Source organism: Rhinolophus ferrumequinum, chromosome 3 (assembly GCF_004115265.2).
Source record: "Rhinolophus ferrumequinum isolate MPI-CBG mRhiFer1 chromosome 3, mRhiFer1_v1.p, whole genome shotgun sequence".
Lineage (NCBI taxonomy): Eukaryota > Metazoa > Chordata > Mammalia > Chiroptera > Rhinolophidae > Rhinolophus > Rhinolophus ferrumequinum.
This window is the reverse complement of record NC_046286.1, coordinates 89,193,638-89,208,413: the sequence shown is the minus strand read 5'-3', so window position 1 is coordinate 89,208,413 and position 14,776 is coordinate 89,193,638. Positions and strand designations below refer to the sequence as shown.

At 35.4% G+C, this 14,776-nt stretch overlaps 1 protein-coding gene across 11 annotated transcripts in view; it reads right to left on the bottom strand.

The window, feature by feature from the left end:
- UTRN (utrophin) overlaps positions 1-14,776 on the bottom strand; it is a 460,160-nt gene that overhangs the window by 94,763 nt on the left and 350,621 nt on the right. For all 11 annotated transcript variants that reach the window (XM_033093589.1, XM_033093581.1, XM_033093608.1 and 8 more), the window contains one exon: positions 3,063-3,331. In XM_033093589.1, coding sequence (XP_032949480.1) covers positions 3,063-3,331 — 269 coding nt within the window. The remainder of the gene's footprint in view (positions 1-3,062; positions 3,332-14,776) is intronic.

The window sequence follows — 14,776 nt, the reverse complement described above, 5'->3', positions numbered from 1 at the left end:
AAGAGAATTTTTCAGCCTGAACTTTGGAGAGAACTGACGTGCTCAAAATTCAGCTTGAGAATAATTACAGAACTCAAATCCTTCCAAAGGTTTCTTCAGTTGTGATTTTAATATTACACATTAATATTCTCTCCTTGAGTACCTTGGAGGACTCGAGAATTTTAATCAGCTTTTAAAATCAATGTCTTTGTGAAATACCAAAATGGAGGTATTCAAGATTAAAAATGAGGTGCTAGAAAATGTTTTCATATATATATATATATGTGTATATGTATATACATATATACATATATATATACATATATATATGTATATATGTATATACACATATATATATTTACATATATATGTATATATGTATATATACTCTTAAATAACCAGATTTCTTTCAAAAGGTGATTTAAAAAATTTTAATTCCATTGAACTTGAAGACAGATTTTTAAAATCTGTAGTAAGAAGTTTTAACTTTTCCTCTATAAAATTAATGTTTTTCTCTTACAAGCCACACTTGAAAACTTTAAAAGATCTTTGACAAACAAGGTCTGTAGGTTTTGTTTTCGTTGTTCTGGTCAGGTGTATTATGGCAATAAGAAATCTAGTAAGAGAGTTTATCTTTGGGCTTTTAAGAGCTTCCAAACTAAGGGGCTTGAAACAAAGCAGGTTTTAAAATAATTTTGGATCTCCCATGTGTTCTAGTATAAAGAAGCAATTTATCATGTTTTGGCTGCATGTTCCTATAGAAGAATAAAGGTCTATGCAGTCTTCCCTGCTATAAAAACAGAAACATATGCTAGTATTAAAGGTGCTGACTGGAAGCCTGGTGGCAGATGTGAATTCCCAAACCCATCTCCTGTCAGAAGGTGTGTATTCTGCAAATAAGATTGAGAATAATTTGGGGCAGTTAAAATTATTTGATTACCCCAAAGATTTTGTTTCCCAGTTGCTTTGGCATATTTAATAATATTTAGCAATCATCAGTGCTTATTTTTATCTGCCTATAGCTCCAATGGGACTTGGAATATACTTTAGAACACATGTAAAACACCCCAGAGTTTGAGTCCATTTTACTTGGTTTAATGAAATTTGAGCTTTTATTTTATTTTTTCCTAATAAAATTGTTAAAAATATTTTAACCCACAGTTTATTCCTTTCTCTTAAACATTAATTGTAGTTTTACTAGCTTTCCACTTTAGCAGCGATTTGAAGAAAAGGATTTGGATGCAGAAGTGGATAATTTCTTTAATCAAATGGGATTAACGACTCTAAAACTTTTAGGTCTTTAATAACCCCAGATACAACTGTTCATTTTTCATGCATCGTTAATCATCCTATATTAAAAGCTGATACTTTCAAATTCAAATGGATAAATTCTTGTTCCAACCAAGAGACATTTTGCAGTCCAAAAGAACATACTTTTTGTAAACCACTGACTTAAACATCTGTATTTAAAACCATTTTTTTAAAATACAAGAAGTGTGTCACTTCCAAGGAAGCTTTATTTTCAATTGGTTATTTTAAACTCAGATCCACCCATGAAAATGGTTTTTAGGGTACTAGAGCTCCAGGAAGAAAACTTGTTAATTCACAGGGTAGCTGGAAACTCATGTATATTTAAAATGAAAGATGGCAGGTACCAATACTCTTTTAGTAATCGTATTTTTTAAGTTTAAAATTTAATATGTAACTTTTAAACCTTTGAATTCAAATAGTTGATCGAAATTGCGCTTAATAACATAATTATGAATGAGGTCTCTACGATAAAAGAGAAGAATAGAAAAAAATCAGGAAAACTCTACCACTTACTAGCTCTGTGGGCTTGAGCAATATCTTCAGTTTCATCATTTGTAAAATGAGCACAATAATAATACCTATCTTCTTAAGTTAGTGTGAGGATTAAGATAGATATATATATATATATATATATATATATATATATATATATATATATATACTATATACCAAGAACTGGCTAAGAACAGTTCTTGGTATATAGTAAGCCTCAATAAATGCTAGGTATTATGTTATTCCTATGTCTAAATACATATATACATACACACACACACATATGTATCTACTCATGTAATTTGCCTAAGTATTCGGTTAATTTCCTAGTCCTTGCTTCTCTTCCCATTCAGCCACATGCAGACGTACAAAGGGAGAGTGTTATCCAATATCGGTGTACAAAACAGGCATGTCTTTTGCAATAAAAATCCCATTCATGATACTTATTGTCAGTCTAACACCTTCTGATTTTTCGTTGGTTTATTTTTTGATTTGATTCATGACTACCCAGTATATACTTTACTGTGCTATTATAAATCCCACTACCTGCTAAATCTGTTATTTGTGCCTCTTACCGCCCAAATTCCATTAACTTTGTTTTCTGGATATGTTCTGGAATATGGGAGCTAAAGGGGGTCTAGAAGGCAGGTCTAACATCCTTAACTTCGGGCAATTCCTGAATAGTAAGAGAATTTATAACTAAATGAATCCTCATTAATATACTCAGACAATGAGATAAAATGTATAGAGAAGAATTCCCTGTAAAACAGTGCGCTTTTGATTCAAATTCAAAATCCAACTACCAATTTACAGGAAATGCAGAGTAGAAAGGAACTTGCCAGACTACACCATGTGGATGCCCTTCTGCAAAATCCAAGCTGTGAGAAACACTATAAAACAAACAACTCATTGTTTCCTTAACAAATGCATTGAAAAAATAAAAAGATAGAGGGGAAACCTGGATATTAAAAAGGATTTTTAAAAAAATTTTAACCAATTGTTTAGGGGATGCACAGTTGAGTGAAAAAAAAATGGAATAAAAATGAAAGCAAATTATTGTAAAAGCCACATTAGTTGCTATTTGAGGGGTAAGGGGTTTTGATGGTGAGGGGCATATGGAACACATCTGTTGTGACTGGAAATGCTGATTTTGGTAGGGGCTGTAACGGTGTTGACCTTATAACAATCCCTTAGAACAATCCATATCTGTAGCTCTTTTGACTTGTGTTGTATTAAGAAAACATTTCTGAAAAGCCTTCATCTGAGGCAGTGGCGCTGACCATGGTTTTTCCAATGTGGTCCTGCAGCGAGTCGATGAGCAAGTCTCCCACGGGCTTCCAGCCATTTCGCACAGCCTCTGCCTCCTTCATGTCCGCGTCCAGGTCATCCATAGCTCCTTGCAGGTCTCTGAGTTTCTCCAATGCCTTGTCCACTTGCTTTTGCCAATTACTAGTAATAGCATTTAGACTTTCCCACTTCTCCTTAACTTCAGAAGACTGTTTGCGCATGGCTTTGGCAATCTTTTGGGCTCTCTCCTCAGGAGTCAATTCTGTGATTTAAAAAAACACACAAAAAACAATGGTTGGAAACCTGGTCAACTCTATAGCTTTTATAGCCAAGTGTGAAGACCACCTTTCAAAAGGTTGTTACCGTGTGTTATGTAGATGATGTATTACAGCATTGTACACTTGAAACCTGTGTAACTTTACTAACCGTTGTCACCCCGATAAACTTTAATTTAAAAAAAAAAGTTGTTAACAGGGTACAGGGAGACAGAATTGCACCAAACGGGGGAAGAAAAAAATTTCTCCATACTTTCTCCACTAATTCCATGCTATTTCTCAAAAGAAGAAAATAGTTACTCAGAGTAATAAGTGGCCCAGTGGTTCGGTGACTTTTGAATTTTAATGTATTTGCAAACCTTGGAATGTCACAATATAAGTCAAGAAATAAAACAACTTTTCTTTAACATAAATTTAGTTACGTAAAATCCAAAGACAGTTTTTCATTTCATTGTCTTTAAGAGAAATGGGAAGTATAATTAAGAGAGAAAGAGCTTTAGGATATGAGGAAAAACTGAGAAAATAAGATTAATTTATCATGTTTCTAAAAAAAAGTAACTAAAGCCAAATAACATATTATAGATACTTTATCATTGCTGAGTCTATCTGGCAATTCATCTTTAATACAGGGCATTTTCTGTAGTCTAGAAAGAGTGTAGCACATCACAAACATTTCAAGAGAAAAGTAGCAAGATTGCAATTGCCATCCTAAATATTTATCAGAGCAAGAGGGTTTCCAGAATGTCTGAAGTACAGTTACATTTTAAGACAGGTAAGGGCAGACATAATTCAAAGCCCTGCCTCAGGTAAGGGACAGGAAGAAAGACTAAGGGTCTAGAAGATAAGCAAAGGATACAGACAGAAATGAAAGTCAAATTCAAAGCCAAGGGTCAGAAACAGAGATGAGAAGCTGACAAGACAAGGGCAGAGGAATGTGATGGACACAGAGCACTCTCAAAGCAGGTTAGATAGATCACCATCTAAACCCTCCTGGGTTTCACCACCCTCAACACCCAAGGTTCTTCTGCTTGTCTACTGGAAACATAGAGACAGGTCAGAAACATACAATCAAGGTATATTGTCGATCAATTTAAGATAGAAATGCATATTCTTCTTTGTGATAGCATCCCATCTTTTAGTACCACGTTTCCCTGCAAATAAGATCTAGCTGGACCATCAGCTCTAATACGTCTTTTGGAGCAAAAATTAATATAAGACTCTTATATTTTACTATAAGTAAAATAAGACTGGGTCTTATATAACATAACATAACATAACAACATAACATAACATAATATAATAAATACAAGATCTTATATTAATTTTTGCTCCAAAAGATGCATTAGAGCTAATAGTCCGGCTAGGTCTTATTTTTGGGGAAACACGGTATCAGTCACACAGCAGCATCCACTTCACCTTAAAATATTCCAAACCATCGGAAAATGAACTGGGGTTCATCAAACTTCCTGGTATGATGAACTTCCTGGTAAGAGGAACTGAAACAATCTCTTCTAAACTATAACTTTCACACAACATAAATTTATCTGCCTGTCTTTTTATTTAAAAGTCAAGTTAAAGGGGACAGAACACACATTTTTACCAATCTAAATTTCCAGATATCAATATTTAGACTTAAAAGCAGCTCTAATAAATCTATGGGACCCAAATGGTCTATGAAGAATTTCGTAACCACAGACCTCTGAGTTGCCCTACTGAAGTGCCATGAGGTTATAGAGAGACTTGAATAATCTCTCGGCAACTGAATTGATTACAAGAAGAAAAAGTGTATTGATTGGTGGATAGAATAATATACCAGTAAAAGAGCAATATGGAAAATAAATGAATTAGAGAATCAGCTTCAAGGAATGCTTAAGCTGGGACACAGTTCAGTACAACAGGCAGGGGAAGAATCAGGAAACCTGGAGAAAAGTCCTCAAACATGCCACATACCAGGATTTCAAGGTGCCTAAGAAAAAACTCTGGGAGAAAAGGTATGTCATTAGGCAAACCTTATTTAAAACCTTACACCTTCAAGATATTTAGAAAATGATAATATATAATACTTATATATAATTTATTTTATATACATATAAAATGTTATGCGTGAGATGGAAAAACAAATTCTTAAATAGCCTGATAAGAAAAGGAGTTGATCATTTTTATAATGGCAACACCTGTATTTGTTAATAAGTCACTTGGGCTTTTTCAAAGATACTAGTATATTTTCAGCCCTTGTGTTTCACTTTTGTAAAAAGAAAAAAAAAAGTACAGGCCCAATTTCCAAACAGACAACTTAATTATGATGATTTTCCTTGGATAAAGTAAAAACTGTTTCTGAGTCAGTCATTGACTAACCTGGCAGGGAAACACACAGTTTCTTTGTCCTATAACAAAATACCCGACATTGGCTGTGACTTTGTCTTCTCTTAATGTAAAATCTTTTGATTGAGCAGTCCTTTTGTAGTATTTATTATATAATCCCTACTCAAACAGCTACTCAGAAAAAAATAAAAGCTCTATGTTCAATTCACCATCTGTTTGCCAGAAAGGAAACATATTAACTAATCAGAGACAGAATAAAAGTGCCTCCTATTGCAGCAACAATCTCAGCTTAATGCATAACTTTAAACCCTGAACAGCAAGGTACATAACCAAACAAAAACTTTCCAGAACGTTTGTGAAACGGGTAATAAGCCTCAACATGTGAAATATCAACTTACGATAATTTGGAGTAAGGAACTAGAAAAACAAAGTAAAACAGCAAAAAAGCAGAAAAGATGGAAATAATTACATTGAAAAATCCTCTCGTTATTTGAAAATCAAAGGACAAAGTTTGTTTCAAATTTTATGAAAATATATTTTGTGCTGAATTCTAGGACCTTCAAGCAAGAGTGGTGGAGAATCTTCTTGAGCAGTGGTTCTGAATTGTGGTGACATATTAGAAACCACGTGAGAGTTGGTTTATTTGTGTTTTGTTTGTTTTTAAATGCTGATCCCCAGGGACCCTACCCCAAAATATTAAAAAATTATAATGTAGTTGGTCTAGGATGAAGGGCAGCATGGGTGTATTTTAAAAGCTCCTCGGGTGATTATAATGTGCTTCCAGGACAGAATACTGGCTTATAAACCAGTACCTTTTAAGCCAGTCCACTGGCTTATAAATTGATTTCTCTGGTCCCTTCTACTGACACTCAACAGTATTTCCACTCAAGTGAGTGCTGTCATTCCCATGCAGAGCAGAGCCACTAAAATTGAAGACAAGAGAGGAGGTGAAGCTCAGTGAGAAGAGGGTAATCTCGTTGGCATTTGAAAAGGCAGAAATAGAGGCTAATGGGAGAGACAGAGGAAACAGCAGGATAAAACCAAGTAAATTTACTGACAATGCTCAGACCAGAACTGCTTTCCCTGTATCACTCTCCCACTCCTTATAGTGTGTGTGTCTGTGGGGGAGAACTTTGTTTCATGCTCCATTCTTCAATCATTCTTCAGTTCTCCTCCCTTCAGGTCTTTCCATTTAACCAGCCAAATAGTGAGGGTGGCATTACATTTAATTTCTATATTTATAGTCTTATATTATAGACTTGATATAATATAATATACTGTAAATATTATTATATATATTTTATATGTATGTAATTTAAAATAGCAATTTGTTGTGTTACAAAGATATTTAAGAAAGAATAGATAACTATCTTTTAGGAAGAAGGAAGAAGAGAAAGAAGAAAAGAATGACCAATCCTGAAGTTTTCTCTCTTGTCCAGTTGTCTTTATTCTTCAAATATGCAAATCAGTTGGACAGTATTTACAACATGTTTTCACTTATGTCTCGGGGAGAAAGACTGCAATATGGCTCACAGGAATACAGGTAGAAAACCAGCCTGGACCAGGAGTAGAGACTAGAATTTGTCATCAGTCCTGTGCCCACCTTGCCCTCTGCTCTGAAGCCGCATGACTTGCTCTTCCCAATTGTATCAAGTGGAACCCTATTTTTTCATGTTGGGTAAACATTTTACACCCAGGACCTCTTTTACCTCTAAAATTCAATTACATAAGAAAGGCAAAGCTGCCATAAGAAATCATAACAGTAGAGAAAAAAAATATCTCCCTCGGTGTACTTATGTAAAAAATTTATTTTAACTTAAAAAGAAGAAAGTCTTTTAACTTAACTTTCATGTTTCTTCCATGAAATAATGATAGAAATCTATCAGAATAAGCTCAGTTCTATTTTTCATACAGATTTCCCATTTATTGTATTTTCTTCTCAATTATGGTACTGACAATCATCTCCATTGCGACTCTTTATTCTTAGAGTATAAAGCATTATGTCATGTGTGTCTTTCCATCTTGGTTTTGCAGGCTTCCATCTAAAGACTGGTTGTCCTCAAGGTATAATTACTGAATTGAGTTGGCTCGAATGGAATTTTTAGCGTTAGTTTTTGTTGACAAAGTTCAACTTCCTAATTTTAAATGAAAATCTTTCTATTTATTTTTCCTTCTTCCTCCTCACACCCATGTAAAGAATTTATAAAAAGGCTTTTACAGTGAAAGGCAATGTTTTACAGTCATATCAAGTGTCATTCAATCGTACTGTTGTATTTCATCAAGAGATGAAAAACAACTTTTAAGAAAAACAAATACAGAAAAACATATAAAAATATAGAAAAAATATTCTGCAGAGTAGCATCTTCACTCCTGTACAATGTGGAGCAAGGAAAGATTAAGATATTATATGCTACCTAATTATGTAATCATAGATATCATCTTTTTCCCTTTGAACCTCAGTTAATTTTTATAAAGCTATTGGCCCATACCTGGCACACAGTAGGGCTTCAAAAAATGTTAATTTCTTTCAGTCCTTCTATTATTATATTACTAAATCTGGGAGGTTTAGACATCTGTGGAGATTTTCACATAAGCAAACCAAGTTGATTGGACAAGAATTCAAGGAAAAAAACAATGCATCCCCAAATTCCTAAAGATTCAACTTGCTCTATCTCTCTCTCTTCACCCTCCCCTCCGTTTCTCCCTACTCCTCTCTCCTTCTTCTTCATGACCAAAAGATGCTTCTGATTAAAATAATGGGAAATCTTCTGAAAATCTCTTCTGATTGCATAATTAAGATCAACCTAATCTCTTTGAAATGATCAGTGTTTAAGAGTACCCTGCCCACTGCCTTTTCTGTATGGTGACTGATGACAACAATTTATTATGAACCTGATTACAAGTACATCATCAAGTGCCATTAGCTGATTACTGTAATGTTTCTAATTATGTTCATCTAATAAATGATAAAGATGACGACAGTAAGAAGCTACTCAGAGTACATTAACAAGCTAATGTGTAGCCTAAATCTTTCAGCAGAGATATGAGAAAGATGATATGGATCCATCCATGCTGCCAAGGGACTCCTCAAATCCTTTTAATAAAGGCAGGGTTGGGGGTGCGGGGATTAGAGCCGAGAACATGAACAGATGCATTTGGGAAAAAGCAAACTCCAAAGTAAAGCGTATCTTCCACAATACCAAAATGCAAGATATCAACCGTGGTGGGGGAGTGAGAGGGGAAGAGTATGGAGAAGAAAAAGGAATGTAGATCACACTGGGGAGGGAGATAAATGGCCCCTCTGACCAGTAGTCAATGAAGGTAGAACTAGAAACCGAACACTTCTAAGTTATACTCTTCCTGTAAAGTAGGCCAAAGTAAACAAACCCAGCATTAAGCTGAGGAAGAAGAAAGAACAGACTATTAAGATGATTAACCTCCAAGGAAAGGAGCAGGAATAGCACAGAGGCCCTAGAACAGACTTCGCTAAGCAACCTGAGATCTAGCTTCCAATTTTCTGTAACTGAATATTCCCTGCATTTCCTCACACTAATGGTAGTTTTGTAACTCAATCAAGTAAGATATTTGTGCTGGACAGCAGCAGGCAGAGCACTGGGGGCAGTAGGGTAATACTGAGAGGGAAGAAGAGAAGATGGGAAAGAAAGTTCCAGGAGGGCAAGGATATGTCTGCTCACTGCTGTGACTATCCCCTGACATGTGGCCAGCATTCATTACGTATTTGTTAAATAAATGAATAAATCTCTATGCAATATCTTTGACTTGAAAAAAAAATCCTCCCATTTCTCCTTCAAGAATCGAAGGACAGGAGTCTTAGATTAAAATTAAAAGTCTTTCATTTCTTGCCGCACTACTTCCCGTCTCTCCCCTGGCTGCTTCCCTGAGGAACACCACAGCTAATGATTGATCAAGCTACAGAAGTTCTGAGCTTTCTTCCCAACCTAAGCCCTTCTTATAAAAGACATTAGGTATGTCTCATATTTATAAACTGTCCCAATAAGTGAGGAGTTTAACCGAAGAAGAGACTTTATGTCTTTGCTAGGATTACACTGTAAAAAATGGCAAACCCTCTAATTCACTCTTGAAGATCCCAGCTTTCAAGAAGAACAAAAACACAAAATAAGTACACCACCACATTAAAAGAGTTTAGTATCCTCCTATTCTTTATGTTGAAATCCGAAAGTAATGTCCCAGATGATGATTACAATAAAATACATACATGTAAATTATTACCATCTTTTTTATGATGCAAATGTGATTTATGGATGGTTGTAACAGTGATTAGAGAACATAACAGATGTGAACAATTAATTTAAGATGTTGTGTCCACAAAACTAACCTTTGTTATCATATAATTCTTCATCAAGAATGTTGATTTGTTTATTTAAATCAGATTTCATTACATGGTATTCCTTAGCAGGCCAAAAAGTTTTTGAAATCTTTTCCCCAATCAATGGGCTTACTGAGCCGGCTCATTACACACATATTTTTGAGAAGTTAAAGACTAGATTGGTGACATTCACCCATATATTATGAGCTTTAAAATGGGAAGGAACACATTGTTGCTATATAGTTAAGAACACTGGAAAAGAAAGTAATATATATTTCTGTGCTCTTTCACACATTACAACTTTACTAATATAATTTGGACTTGAGAAGCTAACTAAATTATTGTCTTGATCTATAGGCCTGAAAGCAATTATTGACCTTCCAAGTTTTTATATGAGAATTAAAAAGACAAAGTCTACAATTGTCTAAACACCTTCTCCCTTGGTGCTAGGAAATCAGTGAACTGGTATGTCATTCTACCAAGCAGCCTGATATTTCAGTGAAAAAAAAAGAACAGTAAAGTGCAAAGCAAAGAATTATAAACATATTTAATTATTGCATGAAATACTTTAAAGTACAAAAAATAGAAAATAAAATCATATTTCCACTGAATCTCTCAAAGCTCTTATACTTATTGGGGTAGTTAAGATAGTATACTATGGTGGTTAAGTGCAGTAAGTTTCATAGCAAGTCCGAGTTGGTGTGTCAGCTCTGTCACACAAGTGACAGTATGCTTCCAAACCTCTCAAAGTCTCAGTTTCCTCGTCTTTCAAACGAATGGTAAGAGTATTCACAGCTCAATAAGTTGTATGAGAATTAAAGGAAACAAGGTATGTGGCGTGCTTGGCACGATGCCCGGCACACTGCAAGCACCTGATAAATGCTGGCTTGTGAACATCTGTTTAGTAATGTTTCTCTCTTCCTTTCTGGGTGTTGATTCTTCCTTCATCTAACGTTGTGTTTGTACCTGGGGTCTGCCAATCCCAGCAGACCCTGAGCTCCATCTTACTCAAGCTGAGTGAATCAGAGCCCTCTCCTGGAATGCGCTAAACCTGAAGAAGGGCTACCTCTCTCCGGTATGAGGGTGTGAGGTAGACGGTCATAAGAAAGCTAAGACAATGTGGAGAGAGGCAGGAAGGAAGACATGGAGAAAAGGCTTCTCGGTGGTGCTCTAGTCGCTGTGGCCAGCTGTGTCCTCGCCCTTGCTGTAATTTGGTTATGGGGGCTAATCCATCCCCCTCGTACCCATGATTATAGAAGCTGGATGTCTGTCATTTATAATGAATGGGATTCTAATTAATAAAGCTGTTATTCGGGAAACAAAAAATGCCCTGTGAACAAAACAGCCATTAGTTTTACTAGCCTCACTGTTTAGGTTATGTGTAATTTGGTCTCATTTTATGAGATGAGAGAAAATAACTAACTATCGCCTCCTTTTTAATATAACCTTAAGGCACACTGAGAATAAGTATAAAAGTAACTTCTACTAAACTGCATGTTAATTCCATATTTTTACTCAATTAATGATCGTGAAATGTTATTTGCACAAGTTTGCTAATACTGGCAGAAAATGGACTGACACAGTGGACTGAAAAACGTCACTTATGACTTCTTTGTTATAACATAAAATATATGAGATTTCACATAGGAGAAAAATAGTCCTAATAACTGGCTGTCTGAAATATTATGAACATTTAATAATTAAACATTTAATAATTAAAACAGTAAACCCTGAGTTGAAATATTAACTAATACTAAATATACATAGCCAGCTGTCAAAGACCAAAGAGGAAAAATATTAAACTATATATAATTTTTATCTGAAAGATGATTATTATTCACCATTATTCACAGCTACAATAATATACAACTATATAAAGGTGTGTATGAAAAAACACATATACACCACACTCAACTATATGTGCATGAACACACTAGAGTAATAGCTGGGGTTTTTTTTTCTATGACTATCATTTAAATGAAACAAAAGACACTAATCAACTACACCAGATTGAAAAAAAAATAATGTTCAGACAGCCTGGAATAAAATAATAGTTGTACTAATAGTAATGCCTGGACTGAAATAAATTTTAAAGAAGACTAAAGAGAAATTTATGAGCAAAATAATGCGATCATTTTTTTTGTCTTAAAATCAAAAGCTGAACAGAGGAAAAGAGCTTAACTACATCCACATATACAATGAATTGTACAATTTTGTAATACTTTCAGAGGTGAAATATCCTATTAAAGCGTTAGCAGTTTTACTTAGTAATTGATACCATAACTCCAAATCATACAATGTGTGTGTGTGTGTGTGTGTGTGTGTGTGTGTGTCTACACCTGCATGTCTATGCACCTGCCTGCATGTATATGTCGTGTGGAGAGAGGCATAAAGATGTAAGGCTTTAACTCCCCTGTGCAAATGTAGCTTTTGACCTAAATTACAGGTAATAAATATGCAAGTAGACACATGTATTCCCTGATTACCTCAAGGGGACTGGGGGCAGGAATGGGCTAAGGCCAATGGTGCCTGATCCCCAGGGATGTCTTGCTCATCTACCGTCACTAAGCCCTGATGTGGTTTTCAAAGAAATTCAAAACTGGGACTGAGAACTTCAAAGCGACATTGGAAGAACATGGGAGAAGCCAAGAAACATCTGTGTAGGGTTAAGAGGGTCTTGACACTGAAAGTCAACAAGGAGCTAGGAGGTCAATGGCCAATGAGCGATAGCGAGCGAGAAGAGAGAAAACTGAAGGGATGAGTTAAAAGCCAGCTCAAAACCCAGGGGTTAGGGAAGGTCGCCAGCACAGATGAGTAGTTCCCGGTTCCTGAATCTCGCCTACATTAACTGATGACCTTGGTCAGCATCACAATATCTTCTTGACCTTTGTGTTTTTATTTCACTTTTTTTTTTTTTTAACAGAAGGCATACTGTATGATCTGCCCAACTCACTGAGATAGGAGATCTTGAAAGGGGTTTGAAAAGTAAAGGAAGAATATAAATGATGATGATACAGTGACATGATATAGATTAAATAAAATTAAGTAGTTCCCTATGGCTCAAATAAGATACACTGACAAAGTTCTGAACTTTGTAAAATTTCTGTAATTATTCAGATAATTTTAGTTCCATTAAAAATTATAGTTGACTCTAATTATAGGGGTGTTGACCCCCATGCATTCGAAAATTGTGTATCTTCTTTTTTGATGTCTGATCTTATTTGTTACTAGCCTGCTGTTGACCAGATGCTTTATCACTAACGTAAACAGTATTTTGTATGTTAATTGTATTATATACTGTATTCTTACAATAAAGGAAGCTAGAGACAAGAAAATGTTATTTAAAAAATCATAAAAAAGGGAAAATACATTTACACTATTAATTGAAAAAAATCTGTATCTAAGTGGATCCATGCAGTTCAAACCCATGTCATTCAAGGGTCAATACTTCTGCGAGAGTGGCTTTTCTATGAGCTAATTGGATTTTGACTGTTTTCTATACAACATCTATCATGGCTGCTCAGATCATTTTTCACACTCTTGGAGATTCTCGATTAATGAGAAAGGTCACTAAGCGAGGGGAGGGTGGAGCTTCAGACACAGATGCTGGTAACAGCCAGAGAGATGACAGGGAACCAAGGAAGCACAGGGGAGAGCGGAGTGTGAAAAGGGCCAGGAAGACAGAAGCCTGGTCTGAGGAGGACAGATGAGCAGGGGTTGGGCAGGCAAACGTGGAAGGAGCTGGAAATCAGGTAAGAGGCACCCACAGGCAGAAAACAACAGGATGGGCAACAGGCTAAAGGCAAGTCAGACCACTACCTGCAGAACATCAAGAGAAGTTTGGTGCTGAATGGACACTAGTTTGGAACAGAGAGTGGCATAAGATGCTGCCACACAGGAAAGCTGAGGCCTAATCATTGTGTAGCTTGTACGCCGGATAAAGGAGCTCAGATTCCATGCCAGGGGTTACGGGCGGTTTTCAAACCAAGAACTGGCATTTGCTCAGTTCTGTATTTTAGATATGTTGTTGTATCTACGTTGATGCAGAGATACCAACTAATAAAGTACTTTGCAGTCCTAACAAAAAATGGTAAGGGCCTAAATGAGGAAAGCATTATAACATTAGTAGTGATTTTTAAATATTTAAAATACACATACTTGAAAGTTGCTAAGAGAGTAGATCATGAAAGTTCTCATCACAAGGAAAAAATGTTTGCAACTATGAGGGGTGATCGATGTTTACTGAACTTAGTGTGGTAATCACAAATGCAAAATATATATAATTATCAAATCATGATGTTGTACACCTTGAACTCATACAATGTTACATGTCAATTACAGCTCCGTAAAACGGGGGGGAAAGAAAATATCTAGCAAAACATACCTGAGGAGAGTCTTTGCCAGCTACAGATCATCCGGTTGAACTAATTAGTTTGCTTGTGTTTAATAACATTTATCAATTAAGAAATGCCTGAGAACAATTTATACCTGTGCTACTCAGTAATAACGTAAACCTCCATAGGCTACCATGAAAAAATATCTATGTATATATACATATGACACTATAATTCATAATAGAACAAAATTTAAAAAGGAGCCAAGGATAGAAAGGCATTGAGAGGGAAAAATCATGGAGAGAAATATTTTCTCTCCAATAATAGTTACTTAAAAGTAAAGACATGGCTTCATTTTGGTGTGCCTTTATGGCACAGCACACATAGCATACTCAGTATATAAATGTTTATTAAATAGAATTTTTAAA